Source organism: Anopheles bellator, chromosome 2, assembly GCF_943735745.2.
Source record: "Anopheles bellator chromosome 2, idAnoBellAS_SP24_06.2, whole genome shotgun sequence".
In the NCBI taxonomy this organism is placed as follows: domain Eukaryota; kingdom Metazoa; phylum Arthropoda; class Insecta; order Diptera; family Culicidae; genus Anopheles; species Anopheles bellator.
In genome coordinates, this window is record NC_071286.1 from 54,844,581 (window position 1) to 54,865,358 (window position 20,778).

Sequence of the window (20,778 nt, forward strand, 5' to 3'; positions counted from 1 at the left end):
AGACGCATTGCTTACGTTTCCACGCCGCCGCCGCCCGGTGCTGGCTGGCTCACGCAGCCTGCGGCTTTGCGTGCCCACAAATCCCCGGGCGATTGGGGGCGGGCGTGATGCTGTCACATCGTTGGGTTCGGGGGGGTTGCGTCCACCCCGGCGGAACCACCGAGCAGCCGACGGATCCAGCGGCGAAGGTGCACTTGCCACTGCATATGCTGTTGCTGTTGGTGCTGCTGTTGAGGCTGCTGGTGGTGGTTATGCTGCTAGTCGAGCGAGGACGGGCTGCCCGGGCCGCCCATGATGTAGGAACCGGGGCTGTGCGACACGTAGCCGTCCAGGTCGAGCGAACCGTCGCCCTTGTCCGAGTCGATGATTTTGCCCTCCTGCTTCATCATCATGCGGCGCCATTTTGCGCGTGCGTTCTGGAACCAGACCTGGCGAGAGCCGAGCGAGAGAGAGCGAAAGAAGAAACGTTAGCTGTGTTTCGATTTAGGGGACTAATTTTGCTACATGGTTTGCAAACTACCGAGCCTCACCGAACTTAAATCATATTTGCAAAAGAGTGTATAAATGGCTTCTAGGTAGTCCTTAAACGAGAATTGACGTAAAGGTAAAGACACCTCCATATTTCCAATTTGAGGCTTTAGAATTCTACAAACTACTACTGTGGTCAAAACATAACGGGAACCACTTTTCTTTTGAAAATACCACATTTGTGGCGAGACAATTCTAGATTTCTGCACTGCACTCGTACTTCGTGAGCATTCATCAGGTCTAAAAGTATGGAGTTGGAATGTGTTACAGATGGCCCTAGCTGTCTATTTGGTCTTCCTAATTATGCTTTTTGTCGACATTACCTTGTTAACATCAAGCACATGATCTCATGTCGAAGAATAAATAAATTTGGTTTGCAGGTTTACTTTTGAAGAGATTAGAGCATTCAAAACTGAACTACAGAATGGCATTAAATGCTTGTCCAAGCTTACGGTGATCATGTTCTGGGAAGATCGCAGTACTTTAAACGGTTTGAAAAATTTGAACATGGCGATTTTAACTTAACAAGCAAAGAGCCAAAAAATTGCTTTCTGAAAGGACCAGAAAGGTGTGGTGTATCACAAGCTCCTAAAACCCGGTGAAATCCTTAATTCAGTTCACTACTAACAAATGATCAATTTGAACCGTGCATTGATCGAAAAACTACCAGAAAGGGCCAGAGACATGTAGATACAATAAAAGCACTTGGCTGGGAGCTGCTATCCCCGCGTTGTATTCACCAGACTTCTGATTATCATTCCTTTTTAATCGATAGGACACGCATTGGCTGAGCAGCACTTCGATTCCTATGAGGAAGTCGAAATGGGATGACTGAAGAATTGTTTCGGCATGAAATCCACGAATTAGCAGAGAGATTGGGGAAATGTACATCTAGCGAAGGCATGGAATTTTTAATTTCAATGGAATAAATATTTGATTTCTTTGAAAAAAATCCAATTTCATACTTTTAGATCAGTCTATAAACTTGACTCATATTGTTCCGAAACCACATCCACTCACCTAACTTAGCACCATGAGATTTCTGGCTATTCTCTAATCTCAAGAGATACGCAAACACCTTCTACCGTCAATAATTGAGAGAGTTTCAAAAATTGGAACAAATATAGACATGGATTAATTGCATAGAGCAGCGATTACTATAAAGGTGATGACTTAGAAGAACGAAGATTCTTCGTGTTATAAGCGAATTCCCGACCACATTGATAAATGGCCAACCTCTTTCTGCCTTTCCAACCGCCTGTAGCGGCTTCGTTAATTTCTCGTACCTAATCTCGACGTACTTGTGATCTTCATTCGACGATTACATTTCCATATCACTCACCTGTAGTACCCGCTTCGGGAGCCCCGTCTTCTGCGAGAGCTGCTTCAGGTCCTTCGCGTCCGGGTTGTGGTTGATGGCGAAGTAGGACTTCATCGTGCGCAGCTGGTGGTGCTTGAAGGACGTTCGCATCCGTTTCGCCCGCGACGACGACCCGAGCCCCCGGCTGAAGCCCAGATCCAGATACTCGGTGTTGAGGTCTACGGAAGAATACGGGGAAGGCGGGCGGTCAGAGGGCGGTCAAAAGTTCGGAACATCGTGGATTAGCTCTGGCGGTGGTGGTGGTGGTGGGGTGAGCGTAGCGTTTTATTGCTAACTCACCACCGCCACGAAGCGGCCTCACTAGGCGAGTCACTTGTTCATTGTGCGGCGGCGGTACATGCAAAGGCCGCCGCGTGTTATTGTAGTTCCTTTTTTTTTTGCCCTCCGTGGCTCCAGGTTCCCCGAGCGCTGTAAGCCATTTAATATGCTCGCTGGGCTCGGCTTTGATCGTAAAATCAAAGCCCCAGACGAGCCAGACGAGAAACGGTCAGAAGCCAGAAATTTGTCTGGCCCGCGAACTCGCGAGTCTAGTCGGGCCGAGCCGAGCCAAGGGTGTAAGCCGAAGTTTTAGTGGAAAAGGAAATTGTACCTCGTAACCCTCACCGGCCGGGCATCGGATGCTGCCGGATCGCGGGGAGGCGCAAGACGCGATCGTCATAATCGTAAAAACAGCTCGCGGTACGATGTCTTAATCGACCGTCTCTCGTGCTGCCCTCGGGACCCTCGGGAACCGGTCCGTAACACCCAAACCGCGGACTGTATGACCCCTGAGCCCCAGCCAGCCACAGCACAGAGAGGCTACTTGTTTTTAGCCTCGAACAAGTGTATCAACCAGAGTGCGGCGCGGTTCGTGGAAGGTATGATCTTTGCTCGATCTCCTTGCAGGCCTCATGTCCGCCTGCAATAAAACTTCGCTCCAGCGGACTCTCCGAAAACAAACAAAAACACCCGGGCTGTCACAAGCTGGCGATGACGTACGTCAGAGAACTTTGTGCGAACCCGTTTACGGTGGATCGGAACCTTAACGGAGGGCACCTACTAGACAGCGTCCAACAGTCGGTTCGGGTTAACCTTGCCTCGTTTGCGCGGCTCGCAACGTAAACGACCTATGTTTACAGTGCTGTCGGAATCATAAACTCTTCTTGCTCTACGCTCCGTTGCCGTTGGTCCGAGTCGTTCCCACGCTTACCGGCGGCGGACCTAGAGTGTCTCTAGACCCGGCAAGAGGCCGGTTTTTAGTCTTCGTTTGCCCTCTAAACTAGGGTGCCCACACGGGGGAAGCGTCTAGCCGAATACTCCTCCTCACCTCTTGTAGGTCCAACATCGAACGGTGAGATACCTGCTGGTGGAACCCGCCAGCCAACGACTTCCAGTAGCCCGCGATCGTAGACAAAAGCCCGATCTAATGTGGATCGCCCAGAGCTCGAACCGCCGAAGTCCGCGGATGGAAGAATAGGACGAAACGTCAAGAACTCCACGGGCCCGCCAGACAAATTACAGGCTCGAGCACTCGAGGTAGTGGGCCTCGGAGATCATGCGCTCGGCCACATGGGCGGACTCGACTCCGACTATTAGAATTATGCCGTGTTGTTCCTTCGCCACCCCGACCACGAGTTCCGTCATCCGACTGCTACCGTTTGGCAGTTCGGGCAGTTGGCTTCCAGTGTTTTTCGTCGTCCCAATCCCAACAGCGCCTGCGGAGACGCTGCGAATGATTGGGAAAAAGTGACCAGTGACCCGGTCCGGTCCGGTCCGGGTTCCTAATAACCGGGTTCGAAATAACCGACCGACGCGCCAGACAATGATACTGTTTTCTGGTCCGCCTCTGGGCCGAGTCCGAGCCTTTCGGCCCCCTTCATGTCGGTGACCGGCAACCGGTGGCTTTCTGTTCAAGGAGCCGTAGGCGCCTTGAGTTGTCAAATTTCGAAGGATTCCTGCTGGTCCGGGTCGTGGACAGGTTGCAGCCACCAGTCCGCAGGGCTTCCAGGGCCCGCTCGAATCCGGTTTCTGCGTGTTTGACGATCACGAGTCCCAACCAGAATGTGCGAAAATGTGCGTAATTTCGACAATTGTGTTTGCGTTTCGGTGCTACCCGCGTTTTGGTCCCCGCAAGGGTCCAAACTCCCGGCACACCCAGGGTTAATTGTTGGTGCGTGTTCTTCACTTTGTAGCACTTTGTAACACCCGCTTTCGAAAGCGTTTTACGAAAACCCGCCGTTCGGTTCCCCTATTACAATGTTGACCCGGGAGTTCCCACAGAGAAGACGCAGGAACGCGTGTCTTGCGACAAAATAGATTCAAAATGAACGAAGCCCCCCCGCCCGAGAAGGAGGAGCATCACCGCGGGAGAAGATCCCGAAGTTCCAACGCCGTAAACCGGTTCGATCGTGGCCGAAAGGCCGCCACGGAGTGTAACACGGTTACCGGACCGATTCGATGCACCCATCGAAAGTGTATCTTGGCCGGGCTTCTTGTTCTCGGCTGTCAACGCAAATATCGACTGACTGGCCGAAGCCGTTAATCATTTCCCAAAACAATGGAGTTCCCGAAAGGAGGGAAAAATAAAACATTCCCCGCTCAGGGTTGGCCTTCAATCGGTCGCCGCGGGCACCAATCCGGGACTCCGTCTCGGATCTCGGACGTCGGCGCGGACAAACATTGACACATCGAATCGAACTTGTTCGCAAACAGCCCAGCCCAGGTCGGCGCGGAGGTCCTTCTGTCCGGCCGAGAATCCTTGTGGCCCGGCCCGGGAGCAAACACTGGCTGCTAACTGCGCCAACTGTTGAAGGTTGTTATTAACATGTTTAACGCCCCGGTCCCGGTCCCTGGTCGGTCTCAGATCATAAAGAAGCCGTGTACCGTGGGGGCCCCGTAAAAGGAGTCGTAATAAAAATCTCGAAACTCACGAAACGGTTCTGTGGATGCGCTCGAAGCTTCCTTCTGTCGAGTGCCGCCACCAGAAGGATACACAGAAGGCTGAGGCTTCGTTATCCTTCGTTTCGGCGTCCCAATGCGCATTTCGTGGCGATTGTAATTTTCGGTGCACGTTTTTTTTTTGTTATTTTAATTATCTTTTTGATGGGCTTCATTTTCAAGTTCGCGAACCAATAATCAACCAATGATCGAACCGCGAGAGTTCTTCCTCCAAAAGCTTCCTGCGGCCGCGTGTTCCTGGAATTGGTCTGTTTACGACGCGTACGGCTAACACGAACCTATAAACATGTCCGTGCCGTAGCATAGTGCCGTAGCTTGAACGAAACTCATAAACTTATAAATAATCCTCTCGTTCTGTGTCGGCGGCGCGGCCACCGCGGGGTCCGATTTTCGGGAAGAATAGAATTACATTCCGTAGACTCAATGCTCACGACACGGCGCAGCCAGGCGATTATCGGGTGGCCACACAGTGGTGACGCTTGGGAGACAAAACAACCAGAAAAGGGCCAACCTGGGCTGGCGTTAAGGAGAAAATCAGGTCAACCTCTTTCGGCCAACTGGTGCCTGGTGCGCACCCATAAATTACCGCCGTAATCCTATGCCAACGGGCGCAGATGACAAAGCTTTCGCCGTGTGTTTTGCTCGGGAAGTCATCTGCCCGCCATCCGAAACCGGCCCGATAAGAATCTTCTTCTTCGGAGAGGCCCCCGCTCCGTGGTACTGCGTGGTCCTGCTTCAAACAGGTCATTTTACACTGCACGCCTCCTTCTGCGCCAGTCCACACGCGGCCTATCTTTATGCGTTACCGCATGTTGCCTCACAGCCGACGCTCGGGTCCCTCGGGGCCCTCGGGGATTTTATTGAACCCTCGACCTCTTTACAATCTCCATTCTTTATGATATGTTTATTAACTTTTCAACTTCTTGGAGTGTTCTTCTGGGAGTCTGGGGCGGAAGATTAGGACACGCAAACGGAAGGGCAATCCAGTAAACCCGTTGGACCCGGCGACCCACCATACGGTGAGGGAACCAAGACAAAAAAAAGGTGCGACCTCTAGAGGCGGCCTTGCCCGTGCGATCAGGGCGAGCCTCGCTTCGCTTCTCCAGTAGCCTGCTCCTCCAGGTTCATCGGTTTGCTATCGTTTCTGGGGTTCTTGTTCTGGTCCGTCTGTGCGAGAGTGCTAATAGAGATAAACGAACCATTCGGCTGCTGCCGGATGGCTGTTCTATTCCTAGAACCGGACAGTCCAGAGAGAGCAGCCGCGATCAGACGACGATTCGTCGGCCTTGATATGGGCCGAATCGTCGGAACTCGGAGGTTCCGAGAAGAAACCTCCGCGAACACGGAAACCATTTCCGGGCAGACACCAGGCAGACCTGGCACAGGCGATGCCCGCAGGGAACGGAAATCCCTTGTAGAGTCGATCGTTTAGAGTCCAGAGTCCATCAAATCACGCCCAATTAAGCTACCGGCAGCTCTACCTTCATTACCGGGGGTCCCGGTAGCCGGTGGCGACTGTTTTTTGGGGGAGATTCTTGGAGTCAGTCGAGAAATGTCTCCACAATGTCTATCATTAGCAGGGTAACTAATGGCAGCTTCTTTCGGTGGAAATTTGCATGCTACCGATCGGTCGATGTTGGAGATCGAGCCACGCCAAGGTATTGGGCGTTCGACGATCGCAATCATTCGAGCGACTTCTACTGGATTGTTCATTATATTCGGAGCCTCGATAACCTAATTTTTCCCAACCTATGAGCCTAATTTTTTATATTAAATTGGTACGCTCTTCATATGAACGTACGTTAAGTTTCATTTCAATCGGTCACTTAATTCACTTTTTACAAGCCATTTCGATTCGCCATGTCACAGTATTTTTTACAACGGAAAAAATCACGTATCGTGCAGTGATTGAATTTTTATTTTTGGAAGGTTTACAAGCAAAGAAAAATTATAAGCGAATGTTGAAAGTGCATGAGGACTCTTCGCCTTCAATTGGAAAATAAAAAGGGACGCTTCTAAATTTAAACGTGGTCATACTGGCCTTCCAAACGATCCACGCAAAAAAACGTCAAAAAACGGAAAACAACATCTGAAATCTTAAAAAATACCGGATATCGTACTGGAAAATCGTCGAATCACTGACAGGGATTTAGTACAAGGCCTAGCCAACTCATTGAGCAGTACAACCAATATTTTGACTGAAGTATTGGTTTTCAGAAAGATTTCAGACATTCGCTAAAAATGGAACAATGCACCCAATGCAACAAATGGCAAAAATCCTTAAATTAATGTTCGAGTTATTGGAGTATGGAGTAAATCGTTTCTCGTCAAATGACATCATTACAGCTTTGGAAGCGTATTTTGAAGCCCTTCCAGTTTATAAATTGTAGTGTCCTTGGAACAAATGTATTGATGTTCAGGAAGGTCATACTAAATAATAAAATGTATTTTAAACCATAAAAATGTGATTTTCTTATAGAGGCTCCGAATGTAGTGAACAACCCAGTATGAGGTCAGGTTCCATCAGAAAACCCCTGAGTCGATCAATGATCATAACTCAAGGTACCGACTGATAAATCATAAACCGACTTCATAAATTTGTACCTTTTCTACACAACTTACACCGAGAGCGGCCTCCAAAATTTGATTGATATGGCTACCGGTCTGCCATGTAAGGTCTACACTTAACAGTCACACTTCCTTTGAGCCCTGTGCTATGCGGAATGCGATCAACGGCTCGGTCTTCGGGCGGGTCGGTGAGTTTCTTTTTTTCACATCGTTGCGTTCAAATTCCTCCACCACATAAGCTGTCAGTCAAAACGGGCTAAATAGCCCGCCCGGACCATCTGCCCGTCGTCGTCATTGCTGTGCGACACGAACCCCGGGCGGCCCGCTTGGCGAAACTCTGGCCCAAGAGTTGGACCATTGTGCTAGGGCCAGGTCCCAACGCGATCCGACCCCTCCGATCCGATGATCCTCGCGCAGAAGGGTGCCTTCCGAAGCGGTAGCCCCAATGCGCGCGCACCACCGAAGCAATTACACGATCCTATCGCGCGCGTAGACGTCTACGCAGGCGCAAGATACCCCGGGAGAGGCAGGCAGATGGCTTCGCGTTCTGTGCTATCGGCCCCGTTCATCACACACCAGCCAAACGTTACTAAATATTTATTTATTTCTGTCGCCTCGCACACCGGAGGAGCAGCCCCAACCGGGCGCTGCGAGAGAGAGAGTGATACCTCGCGCGGCCCTTCTTCGCCGACATCATAAATTCTTGCAACACACGGCGGCGACGGCGTGCTCGCAGAAGCGCATCGCTACATCGTAGCATTGGCCTATCTCTCTCTCTTCGGTTGCGAACTTCCGAGCTCCAAACACGCGACGATCGCAGACGATCGCATAGAGACGGCAGCGAAACAGCATACATAAATTCCGATCCGATCTAGCAAATTGTGGGAAGCGTTACGGGCGCCTGACTGGCTGGCTGGCTGGTGGTTATCATAAATTCATAATTTTTCGAGCCAACTGTCCGACGCGCAGTGATCTCTCTTATGACGGGACAGTCATGTACAAAGTTGGCACAACACAGTTCCGCAACAGATTCCGGAATGGAGAATCGAACGCAGGACCAAGGATTACGTCGGTCTGGAGCTTACCTAGGCTGGCGGTCATCGCTTCGATGTCTTTGGGCTTCCGCTTCCGGGGCCGACCCTTTTGGCGTGGCTGCTGCGGCAATCCCGTCACTCCGTGCGGTGGATAGTAGGTGGCCGGGTTCAGCTTCCCCGGTCCGCCCGGCCCCGAGTCACACTCGGGGCTGAGCGGGGCATTCGGGGAGCTCCCGTACGGACCCTGGTACGGGCACTGCATCGGCATCCCCACGGCCAGCGGTGGGGCCGCCTCGAGCGGCAGTTCAATGTGGGATCTGTGGAGAAACGGAAGTGTCAACGGTGGAACGGGAAGACGCCGGGCTGGATCACCCACCGACAGAAGACGGCCGAATCCCGTATCGTGAAGTGGTCGCCCTTGGTGAGCGGCGTGGCGCAGACGGCACAGGAGAAGCAGCGTATGTGGAAGACCAGGTGCCGGGCACGCATCACCAACTCGGAGGAACTGATCGACGCCAAACACTTGGAGCAGCGCCGCGAACCGAATACCCTGCGAAGAAGAAGAAGAGTGGGCACGAATTAGGCACGGACCTTGTCGGTGATATCTTCGGGTTCCGCGAGTTCCTGGGAACCTGCCCTGCCACCATTAATCTTCCCGCCAAAGCAGCGTGTCAAACGTGAACCCAGCCCAGCGGCCCAGCGGTTCCACATGTTGGCAGCCACACAACAAGTGTCCTTTCCGTGTCTTCGCGGGGCCCACCAGCGGTGTCCCGGACGTCCCAGTTCTTGGAAAACGGCGCCGAGAACTCGGGACCGCTTTCCGCATCGCTGGAAAAGCGGAACGTTCCGAAGTTTATGTCGTGGGCGGGTTCCAGAGGAACCGTTTTTCGGGACAGACAGAAAAAAGACCACAACATGGGCCTCATTTCCCTATCCCCGGAAGGGGCCCAGAAGGCCGACAGAGAGAGAGAGAGAGAGAGGGTCGTCGCCGTACATCATGCGCAACCAACCCGCGGAGCGCCCAAAAGCGCGTCATCGTAAAGCGATGAATTATGGGCCAAGGCGAGTCGTGGAACCCGGTGGAACCAGAAGAAGAAGACGTGGCGAGCACGCCCGGAACATAAGCCCGGGGACCCCTGGTTTATGGTTGCCCCGTTCCCGGACAGACTTTCGATTCTCGTCTCGAGATTTTCCCCTGGCGAGGGGTTCTACGTTCTGGATTTTGGGTCTATTTTTTTTTTTTTTGGGTTGGGAGATATGAAAAGTTGTTGAAACTTCTGGCGAGGGACCAGACAAAAAATCCAGCCCGGCTCTAGCGCCAGGGAACCGAACCGCATTTCGCAGAGCCCGGAAAGCCCGCGGCCAACTCGCGGGCGCTCGTAAAATAATATTCAAACACCGAGCCACCCAAAAACCCCGACGGAACGGAAACCGACCGGTCCCCGGGAGGGAACCGGCAACCTATCCACGGTGCGCAGCGGTGGCAATCGTATCGTAAACTTTGTCCAAACTCTATACGCACCGATGCGACCCGGTCCCGGGCCCCTCTCAGCGCGCTCTGCTGGATGCCGGACCTGCCGGTTTTATGGGAGAAATTTTATTTCGATGTTTATGTTTTCCGTGGGCTCACCGCCCGATGGGCGACCCATCGGCGAAAAAGCAGCGTGGCTGGCCCCGTTCAACGGCCAAACAGCTGACGGCCTCACGGGTCACGCTGGGGATGCTGATTTTATGATCTTATGATTTAATCTATATTCCAATAAAACGCCCAACGGACTCCGAGCGGTGCATTCCTGCGTTGCGGTTTTGGGGCCGCCAGGGCGCAAGTGCAAATGCAAATCCCGACGAGAAGGACCAATCAGCACGCGCGGCGAAAGCAAGCGTTGCAGAATCGAGTGCGAACTCCGCGAGAGCCATCTGGGGGGGGGGGGACATTCATAAATAGAGACATAAAATATTGGGTTTTACTGTTATCGCTCGCACGGCGCTCTTTAGCGGACCGATATGTGGTATTTAATGTTTTGTTTGTGGATCGTAAAAATTTCAATAATATCGCGAAATGCGAAGGAAAGGAAACGCACATCGCGGGGTGTCGCCCGGCCACCGCGCGGTACCGGTTTCGCCGCGCCGGGATCACCGACCAGCTTCGGGGTCCGGATCACCGGACACCATCACCACGCGCGCGGGACCGGCTCGCCAGTGCGACCCCAAATTTATACATCACCTGCTGGGAGCAACAGCCCGCTCTCTCTCTCTCTCGGTCTGCGTGCCCCTCACGAGGGCTATCGGTTACAGTCGAGGGACCCGTGGATGCGTCAACGACTTTGGGGACAGCCACGACGGCGTGCGAATACTTCCAGCGCGATCATAACTCATAACTCGCGAGCCCACCGTCGCGGAATCCGATCCTCCTGTGGCCGCGGGCCGGGACTTCCTTCCTTGCGCACTCTCCGGTGAACGGTGAAGTGTCACACGTCACCCCTGCCGAGCCCATTCAGAAAGGTGAGCTTCTCCCTCGCAAACGGAGACTCCCAGCGAGACTGCGAGGAGATGGGCAACAAATTTCCATATTTACGGCCCGACGCTGTCCATCGCTGACAGACTCGACTCTGGACCGTTGGCCTGAGTGCGTGAGTTTTGGCGGGACTTTGGCGATTTGGCCACATGGGAACTGCCCAGCTCATTCACAAGCCAACCCCATTCATAGTTCAGGGTTCCCTAAAGTGAATAGAACGTGTGTTGGTTCCGATGTACATTTTATCACTTCGACTATTTTGTAAGTCATTTCTTGAAATGTTGAAATATTGAAGACCACAAATTGTCCCTTATAAAAACAATCATAATACATCATAGAGGATATTGTGTTATTTCTGCCCTTAACAGCCTTCATTTACGGAAACTCAAGTGTTTTCTCGGTTGAAAACTCTCTTAAGTCGATGTTTTTTTTAAAAATGTTGTTGATTGGTCATTTCGACGTTCACCATTTTAACAACTAGAGTAGATTTTGTTATTTATGAACATTTTTATCATATTATCATATTTAAACTACAAAATTAAGGCTGAGAAACGCACGGCGAAGAGTTCACACGACAGTATGCTGTTTCTTAGCTTGTACGATGGCAAAAATCTTGAAACTCGAAACAAACTAATTAAGAATGTCGAAACGGTGTTAGTATGAGTTGTGTTGTGTGAGACAAATAATGATATTACAAAAATATTCGACTAAAGTAAGGCAGCGATCGGTTAAATAATCAAGGGCTATGAAAATGAAGGTCGTATCATATTAAATCTCGTGGGCATAAGAAAACTACATCAAAACAAGTTAATAAACTTATAGTGAATATGTTCTCCACAAACCGCGTTTCAATGCGTTTAAAATATTCGTCAAAAACTAAAATCACAAGATAAAGAACTCCCAAGGTTTTAGGCTACTAACACCGTTGTCCAGACAAGATAACCATTGAAAACATATTCATAAACCTAAACCTAAATAAATATTGGAGTATGTGAAAATACCCTTCTCAACTTAATAAAATTATAGTTAAATTGATTACAACAATCTGGACCAAAGTAATGCCTGAGAACTGTAGAAAGTACCAAAAGAAAAAACCACGACGTTTGGCAATATTGTCTAGACGAAATGATACGCATTGCGGATAATAAACTTGTCTTCGCCTAAGTGGAATCTTGGTTCTTCTTAATATGTTTAGTAAATTTTTTTTCTTCGTATCAATGATCCCTAAATACAGGAAATCTATCATTTACACATCTTATGTAATGTTTTCGATTGACTGTTGATTGCCTAAAGTAAATTTTTCATCGTCGTATTTCGCAAAATCTTTTGTGTTCTTGAACTAAACTTCTTTTTGCTTTCCACTGTATGACAGGATTTATTCTGTCATGTCCAACCCCTTAAAAAAGTAATACTTTCTTAATAAACTGCAGGTCAATCAAATAACTGACTCAACATTAAACCTTAACCTTCACATGCACCAATCTATTTACGGGTGATTTTGTTATAAAGCTTCAACTTTTAAAGCGATTGAGACAGCCTGAACCCGCAAGAATTGCTTCAACGAGCGTAAAGCCCACTGCCAAGGTGTCACGCTTTACTGAAAGCAGCGAAATTGCCGTGCAAATCGATTCGTCTCCCCGAATTACACGAAACAGAAGCCACCATTACTCAAACATTTGCCCAATGTTTTCTCACATGTTTGTCACTCTGTTTGTCACAACTACACGGCGGGCATTGGTGAATCTGAAAACAAAGAAACTTGCTATTTATTTGGCGTTGGATCTTTGCGATTGATCTGTAACCGAGGGCTTTCGGAAGAAGCTCACCCAACTGTTATTTACGCAACTGATTCAGAGGCTTCTCAACCCATCACACGAACCCCGTGGCCGGGAGGCGTTTCCGGGAGTGGTCACACATAAAAAGGTCTACGATGCTGTAAACAATCGCACTTAATGGCCGCACGGCGGATCGGATCGGCAGAATCGCAAAAGGCGATCAAATTTCAGCTCCCTGTCGGAGCCGGAGTCGGATGCACTTGTTGCTACGGGGATTCGTTCGTTGTTAACTTTCTTTCGACGAAATTCGTTACCGCAAGACGACCCCGGCGTCCTGACCCGGCTACCATGGAAGCGGCGTGTAAATTATGGTACCGTTTCGTCACTCGATCGACGCCGGCCGGTGATAATCTGCCCGAAAAACGTGGAGCCAACGTTCGACGACAGATGACCGATAAAATTACCATAATTGCCGTTCCGCAGGACGAACGCGCCACGGCCCACGCCGGGTTCGGGTGAATCATTTCTTTTCGCCCAACTTATCATGGTCGCGGCGATAGGACGAACATGCGCCTTCAGCGCGCGCAAAACGGATTACGCCGATATACGTTAGGGAGCGTTTTATTAATTTTGACACATCCGAGCGTCGCTGCCGATCGGCCTCTTGGACGGCCCCGAATCACGGTCATCGGTCATGTCCCAGAAATTAATTGACCCACTTAGCACCCGTTGAGCAGAGCGGACCCGTATCGACCGCTACTTCTTGGGCTTCTTGGTATTTCAGGGTTTTAACGTCCTCACCGTCTGCCACTATCTCTGGGCCAACGGGGCCATAACAGAGTCATTTAGTTTCTCAGAGCCCACATCCCACGATGCCACCAACAACGGCTGACCGGCCGGCCGGAAGATACCGCTCACGATTCGACGATAGTCCCTCGCGGCCCGGTGTTCTGGAAGCCGTTCCGTTCGTTTCGTTCGTTCTTATCTTTATTAAAAGCTCAGAATACAAATGAGAAGTATCTCGCTGTCCTCGTATATTTCGTTGATGATCAGTTCGGGGCCTCTTTATTTTATTTAGGTTTCCTTTTTTTGCTGCTGCCCTGGCCACTTGGGGCTACTTCTTCGAGAGCTTGACAGTTAGTGGAGTTAGCTGTCGATATTCCCGAACCAGCGGACCAGAAGTAGTGCACACCGTGGTGCAGGAAGTCGAAACGAAAGAGAAAACGACCTGGTGCCAAAGGGACACCACAGGGGTGGAAGTGAGAGCCCCAAATCAGCTCAATCTTCTCCGTGGCGAGGCGTCGGACAAGTGTCGTTCTCTCGGTTTCGTTTCTCTCTGTTGCCTGTCGCCTGTTTTTGTTTCATTCAAATTTTTCATATATTCATAAATTACTTGCTGATTAAATAAAATTAACATTCAATTTGCATAATTTTTCGATTCTCAGCTCTTTTGGGGCTTCGTTTTTTTTTCTTTCTTCACCCTAATTCACTTATGCTGGTGTTTTGTTTACGTTTGTTTTTGCTTTGCTTTTCCACGGGAATCCCGCTGGTGGCGAAGAATGGGAAGAAGTTGTGGAGATCCATTCGTCTGACGGTGTTTTGACTGTCGCACCGTTGTTCACAGTTGCGAGCTGTCAAACGTGGTTCCCGGTTCTCGTTTTCCGGGCGCGCGCTTCTGATGATTCTCTTTCGGCCAGGCCGGGTCCAGGCCGGGGAATGCAAATACCGGCGTCACATGCTACACCATGCGTATGATTCCGCGGAGCGCTCCTTATCTGGATGTAACCATTTGTCATAAGTTATACGAGATGGCAAGGGAACCGCTCGGCAGGGCACATCGCTCATTAATCCTCGGTCCCGTGTCGGTGGCCACAACGAATGCTGTGGACAGCACTTATGCATTTAAATACCCCTCCGGTTGTTGCAATGTGCGCTGTTACGCTTCAAATGGCTTCCGCCGGGGACGTTACGCCATTGTTTCACGCACCCAAAACGCGGGCTCGGATTGCGCAAAAGGTTGAAGAAACCCGCGCAATCCGTAACCTTCGCTCCGTCGCGCGGGTGCATTTGCATTTTACACATCATATTTTGACAATCGAGCAGCTGACCGCTGCAACCGGAATTCGGAGTCATTTCACCGGTCGACCGGCAGCGGGTTCTGCAATTTGCATCCGAAACGGGGTGGCCCCACAAATTCTTCAGAGACACATTTCATGCACGGCTGCCACACGTGGTCGAAGACCAAAGACAGCCAGCCTTCCGAATCGGCGGTTGTTGCGCAAACTAGAAGAGTCAGGGCCGCGACTCTGAAATTCCCCGGAAAGCGCCCCATTCCGATGGAGGACTCATTAGCATTGCGGGGTCGCCGGGGAGCATGTTCGGTGTTCGGAGCCTCGTCGAGCGATGGGAGCAAAACAGTTTGTCGTTTGCAACGGGCCGTGTCGCGGTTGTCGCGTGAAGTATGTGCCGACGGATCGAAGTCTTCGACATCGTTCACCGGCAGCATCTGGTTGCGTCTAGCTCACCATACGAAAGCAACCGAAAAATAATACAAAACAATAATTTCCTACACCGAAAGACCTTAAGACATTGAGTCAAGTCATTTTGTAGTTCAACAATTATTTTTATTGTATGCTAAAACTTGTAGGCTTTATTTACTAGAGAAACGGCTTCGGCTTTCGAGTGCACGAGTGCACGACATAAAAAATAATATCTGCTTTTAGTTCCAGTTCACGTTTTTATAGTCTTGCATATTTAATTTGGCTCGAACGGACACTTCGTATTGTTTGTAGAATTCAAAATTTGATGGGATCTACTATAAAATACATGTTTGAAAATACTTTCATGCCGCATCCGACCAGGTGGTGAATTTAAAAATTTTACATTTCATTTGACTATAAAAAGAAAACAGCTAAATATTTTTCCCTTTTTGAATATTCATTTGAAAGGTTGATTCATGTTGCTTATTTATGAAAAATAATTCCGATTAAATGTTGAGTACATTTTCGATTGTCTCGGCAATTTGAATTTGGGTCGTGAGGTCGTGAATGGTTGCGGGTTTGTTGCGCGTAACATTTGTCTTTCACCGCTTCCGATAGATAATAATCCAAAGGCGTTAAATCACAACTTATTGAAGGCCAATTCATAACACCATTTCTCCTAATTATTCGATTTCTGACGATGGGGCGCAATATATCGATTGTGGCTTTCGTTGTATGGCACGTAACGCCGTTCCGTTAGAACCAAATGTCGTTGTTAAGTTTTCAGCTCCAATTTGCTTCAATGATTTGTCTACTTTTATTATTTTCTTATTTTCTGCAAACGTATAGCGTCCCGTTTCGTAAATATCTAAGTTTATACTAAATGATCACAATTTCCATAATAAAGTTTGGCGTTTTAAAAGTCATGTGATCGCTAAATTCCTAACACTAAATACCCCACCCTGTACAATGGCTGCCAGTCCAGTACGAGTCGATGGATGTACAAAAGAGGCATTATCGAAGTACCTTTAAAAATGCAACACATTTGCCATCAAAACGGTGCATATTTGACGCAAATCGTACCATCGGAAACATCTTTAAAAAAAATTGAAATTCAAGCAAAAATGGTGGATTTCTTTTTTCCCAATCTTATATCTGTCTTTAGTGACTGCTTCCTTTTTCATAGTTTTGAATACTTAATTTGACTCGAACGGACTACTCGTATTGTTAATTTTCGTATTTCGTTGATCGCCAGTTCACTATTGAAGTTCTGATTTATTTCATTTATTTTGTTTCACCGATTAGAATCTATCTCTACAAACCAAAACAGAGGCTGCATCATTTCTCTTTCTTTTCTTTAGCTCTCTGCCGTGATAAGTAATTCTTCATCTCTTATCGGGCAATTTCAACCGCCAAGCGGTCTTGGGTCCTACAACGAAAACCGAACCCAGACTAGAGCTACGTGAAAACAACTAGCTTCACCGACTATTCTATCAACGGGACCACCATCTACCAGCGAAAAGAAACCCCACTAAATAGTGTCTCATCTTCAGTCACCTATCAGTAAAAGGCGGGCGCGTGCGCACCAGCCCTTTTTGTTGCAGCTAGGTGTGAAAATTCAAACATTGTTAATAACAACGACGGGGCACAGTGAACCGTTTTACCGCCGCGATTCCGATCTAACTTATGCACACCACGGTTTAACAACAGTATCCAACAACAAAAACGGCCCACAACGGGCGACTCACTAATGCGAACGATAATGATCATCGCATCCCACTCGAGACGAAGACGCCGGAACGGAATGGAATGTTTATTTGTTATTCTGATGAAAAATTTGCCCTGATTCCGGGAAAACAATAAACTCACCGCGCACTAATCCGCGCGACTTGCGCGCGTCTCATGGTTCCTTCTGCTGGGGTCACAGCTCAGAGCAAGAGATATGCTTCCGTTGCGCGGTGCCGCGGGGTCAGGAATGATTTATAAACTGCACACACATGCCAGGGAGATGGTTTGGGAAGTGCAGTGTTTTTTTGGTGAGATTCACTCGGCGGCGGCGGCGGCCAAAACACATCTGCTTTGAGCGTTTGTTTGTCCTTCCTTGTCCTGTCGATCATTCACTGCACAGCTTCTCTCTCCTTTCTTGAGGACACTCCTGACTCCTGAGGACTGCGTTCCCAAAGAGGCGCGTCCCGAACCCATTCCCGGGGTGTGGTGTGATTGGTCGAGGCAGTCTCGTACCCAGCCACTGCTCCAGCGGAGAGCCAAGCCCCCTGATTCGAGGATCAAATTTCCCTTGCACCGTACACACGCAAAGGACCGCACCGAAGACTTGCGTCTTGCGCTGGCTCGAGAACACACGAGGGGAAATTTATCATTCACCGCCGCCACCTTTCCCCGCCGCTTTTCTCGGTGGTTGGGACGAGAAGGGTGGCGAACTGTAAAATATGATATCTAAATTGAGATATCCGTAAATCATGTACCCGTTCACGGAAGACGAATGTCTCGGGCGCAAACATTCATCATAATCCCCTCGCCGGTGTGGCCGAACCGAACACGGATTCGTTCCGGTTTTCGGTGCCACCACCACCACCACCGGAGACAGCAGCCGAGGTGAAGCCACTGCCGCGGATACGGATCTCCGCACAGCGCTGAATTCATTGCCCTGCGCTTCTCGGAGGGCCAGCCAGCCCGTGAGCCGCCGTCATTTCATTTAATTTCATTTTAGTTTATTTCATTTTTTCGGTTCGCCCGGGCCCGTTTACGCCAGCTTGCCGCCCCAACCGAGGGCCGGGGCCGAGGGAATGATTTATTTGTCGTAAATGTAAGCTTTATTACTTTCGGAAATGCTGTGCCCAAGATGCGTTTAAATGGCTCGGTCCCAAATCGGCTCGCTCGTTTCTGCGAACGGCCGACATTTTGGCCGTTTGCATTTTGTTTGCCACACTTAAAAAGGGGGCCCAACATAAATCGTCTACTCTAGGAGGCTTGTTGTTACTGGGGCGATTGGTTTAGGTTTTGCATGCCAGGGGAGCTACTTAGCGGTGATTCGAGCAGTTTCGAGCAGTTTTCGAGCAGTTTTCGAGCAGTTTTCGAGCAGTTTTAATTTCGATTGCTCTTCACCCAGTAAGGTCGGTAAGCCATTCTGTTCAGTTCACTTTAGCGCTAATGATGGGGTCGGTACCGAGGTATCGGGGCCATTAACAGAGTGTGGGACAAGGAACCATTTGTTCATTGCCGTCATTGTACCAACCAACTTGCAGTCGTTTCGATTCAACCAACCGTATTTCGGGCTCCATTTTGTCCAATCGTCGCGCTCGAATCGAACTAAAACGAGCGCGTGCGCGCGCGGGCACGTGTGACAGATTTACGACCAACCCGTTCGCCCGATCATAACCCCGCGCGGATCGTCGCGTATGTCAAAATTTATGGATCAATGTCTGGCTGGGCGATTTATGGCCACCACAAAATGATCGTGCGAATCGCTGTGTGGTGTGCGGCGTACCGGCAATAATCTGCCGATAGGTGGCCGGTAAATAGAGAGAAAAAAACGAAGAACAAACCGCAACAGGTAATCCCTGACTGGGACCGCCGGTAATGGGTCTCCGGTAAGCTCCGTAGCTTCCTGGCACGGGACAGGTTGTTGCGCTGCTGGAGTGTCGTTAAAGCTCGTCGGTCGTTTGCGCAAACCACGCATCCGATCCTTCCTAGGAGTGCGATCATTTACATTCACCGCAACCTGGCGCGAGGGGCAAGGTTAGTGTCGCTTTTTACCACCCCGGGGGGTGCCAGTTGATGCTCACAAAATCCTCCGTAAACATCCATTACCGTAAGTTGGTGACAAGCGGACGACGACGACCTTTCGTCGGCCGTTCGAAAGCTCTCCCACGATTCCTCGAGATTTCATTTTTTTTTTCTTCCGGGAACGAAAACAGACACCCGACCCAGAGGCCCTAAGGCTCCATTTCACTAGTTCCCGTAACTTCACGCCACGCCACGCCAGGCGGGCCGCGGGAGATCATATCGAGCGCCCCAAAACCCGGCGATCACTCACTCACTCGGCAATAATAACCGTAAATTATTTCTTAAACGATTCCCTAAAGCTTTCCGTCCAGGCCAGGGTTCAGGTGGAAACGTGAAGGTCCAACACGGCGATCGTGTTGAGGTACCGATCCACGTAGCGAGCACAAATCACTCCCGGGTCGAGCCTCGCTAAAGAAAGGCCCACGGAGGCAGCCAGCGGTGTACGCGCTGAGATCTAAAATTAAGATATTTTTTATTGATTTTCTTATAAAGCGATAGACTTGCCGGGGGCACGAAGCGGAGACCTCGAGAAGGAAGAGAGCCGAGCTACGGAGAACACGGGCGCTCGTGATGGTGTAGTACGATACGCGCGACCCGACTAAGGATCGGACCCCTCCTCTCGAAGGGGCCTCCGCTGTCTGCGTCCCGTCCATGTGTGTGCCCTGATAGGAATCTGATAAACGCTAAACAACTCACTAAAACGACACAAAACCGACCGACCCCGGTTCCGAAGCCAGCCTTGTCAGACGGCTTCGGGGCTTCGGGCTTGTTTCGGAGCGTCAACACGGCGCGCTGTTCCCCGCGGAACCTGTCGCCGAGAGAACCGCCACACGGCAGAGCGGGCAACGGGTTTTCGGGCGACGATTAAACGGCGATCGTCCTCCCGGAAAGTGCTGTGTTCGCGTCGGATCGGTAGCGAACGATCAAGAAAGCGCACGAGCGGGCCGGGAACTGTCGCCCGACCCGGAGACTCGATATAAAAATGAACGCTATATTGAAATATAAATTAGCCTCCTGATGGAATGGATCCAGGGATTAATGGCAGAGACCGGGATACGCGGGAGCGATACGGATTTTCGGTCCACTTTCTGGCGCGGCCACAGCCGCGGTCGGTAAAATGTCTGATTTACGACACCCGAGGGCTCGTCCTGACTCTCCTCTAATTTATAGGGCGATTCTTCGGGCCAGGACCGAGGCCAGAGAAACGTGATACTCGCGCAAGGTCGCCGCACGGCGGCAACTAATCGGCAAATTCCGATCGTGACTTGCGCCGCGGGGGGAACGTCGACCGGTAAGATATGGTTCCCGGCGAGGCTCTGCCATCCATCCATCCGTCAGGGGCGTTGGCAGCATATAGGGGTCACATAAGCAACACCACAGCAACAACAACAACAACCGAAACGGTTGCAAAACGGTTGATGGTACGGCAAACTGCAGAAAGTGCAGCAGCATAAATCATAGCAGCGATCCAGCGCGCGAGTGTCGCCAGGCGCGCCGGAGACGCGCACAAAGTTGTGTTCTGAGGGGAGACGGGGCCACGGGGGGGAACTGGGGCTGGGGCTGGCGGGGGCAAACGGGCGGCACACACGGTTCGCAATCTCGTTACAGATGATATATTTACACGTGTGTGCTATGCTATTTTCGTGTTACTGTTCGTGCCGTTGGGGCCCGACGTGGGGTGCGGCCGGCCATAAGGATGATAAGGATCTTCGGGTGGATCTCGCTGACCGCCAAGCCTCAGCGAGCGGAGATATCC

General features: G+C 50.3%; 1 protein-coding gene across 1 annotated transcript in view; it reads right to left on the minus strand.

Moving 5' to 3' along the window:
* Nucleotides 1–257: 257 nt before the first annotated feature.
* The window catches only part of LOC131208806 (protein apterous-like), a 57,187-nt gene continuing 36,666 nt past the window's right edge, over nt 258–20,778 (minus strand). The window contains exons 5-8 of the mRNA XM_058201699.1: nt 8,825–8,998; nt 8,500–8,765; nt 1,871–2,067; nt 258–428 (exon numbers count right to left, since the gene is read on the minus strand). Coding sequence (XP_058057682.1) covers nt 258–428; nt 1,871–2,067; nt 8,500–8,765; nt 8,825–8,998 — 808 coding nt within the window. The remainder of the gene's footprint in view (nt 429–1,870; nt 2,068–8,499; nt 8,766–8,824; nt 8,999–20,778) is intronic.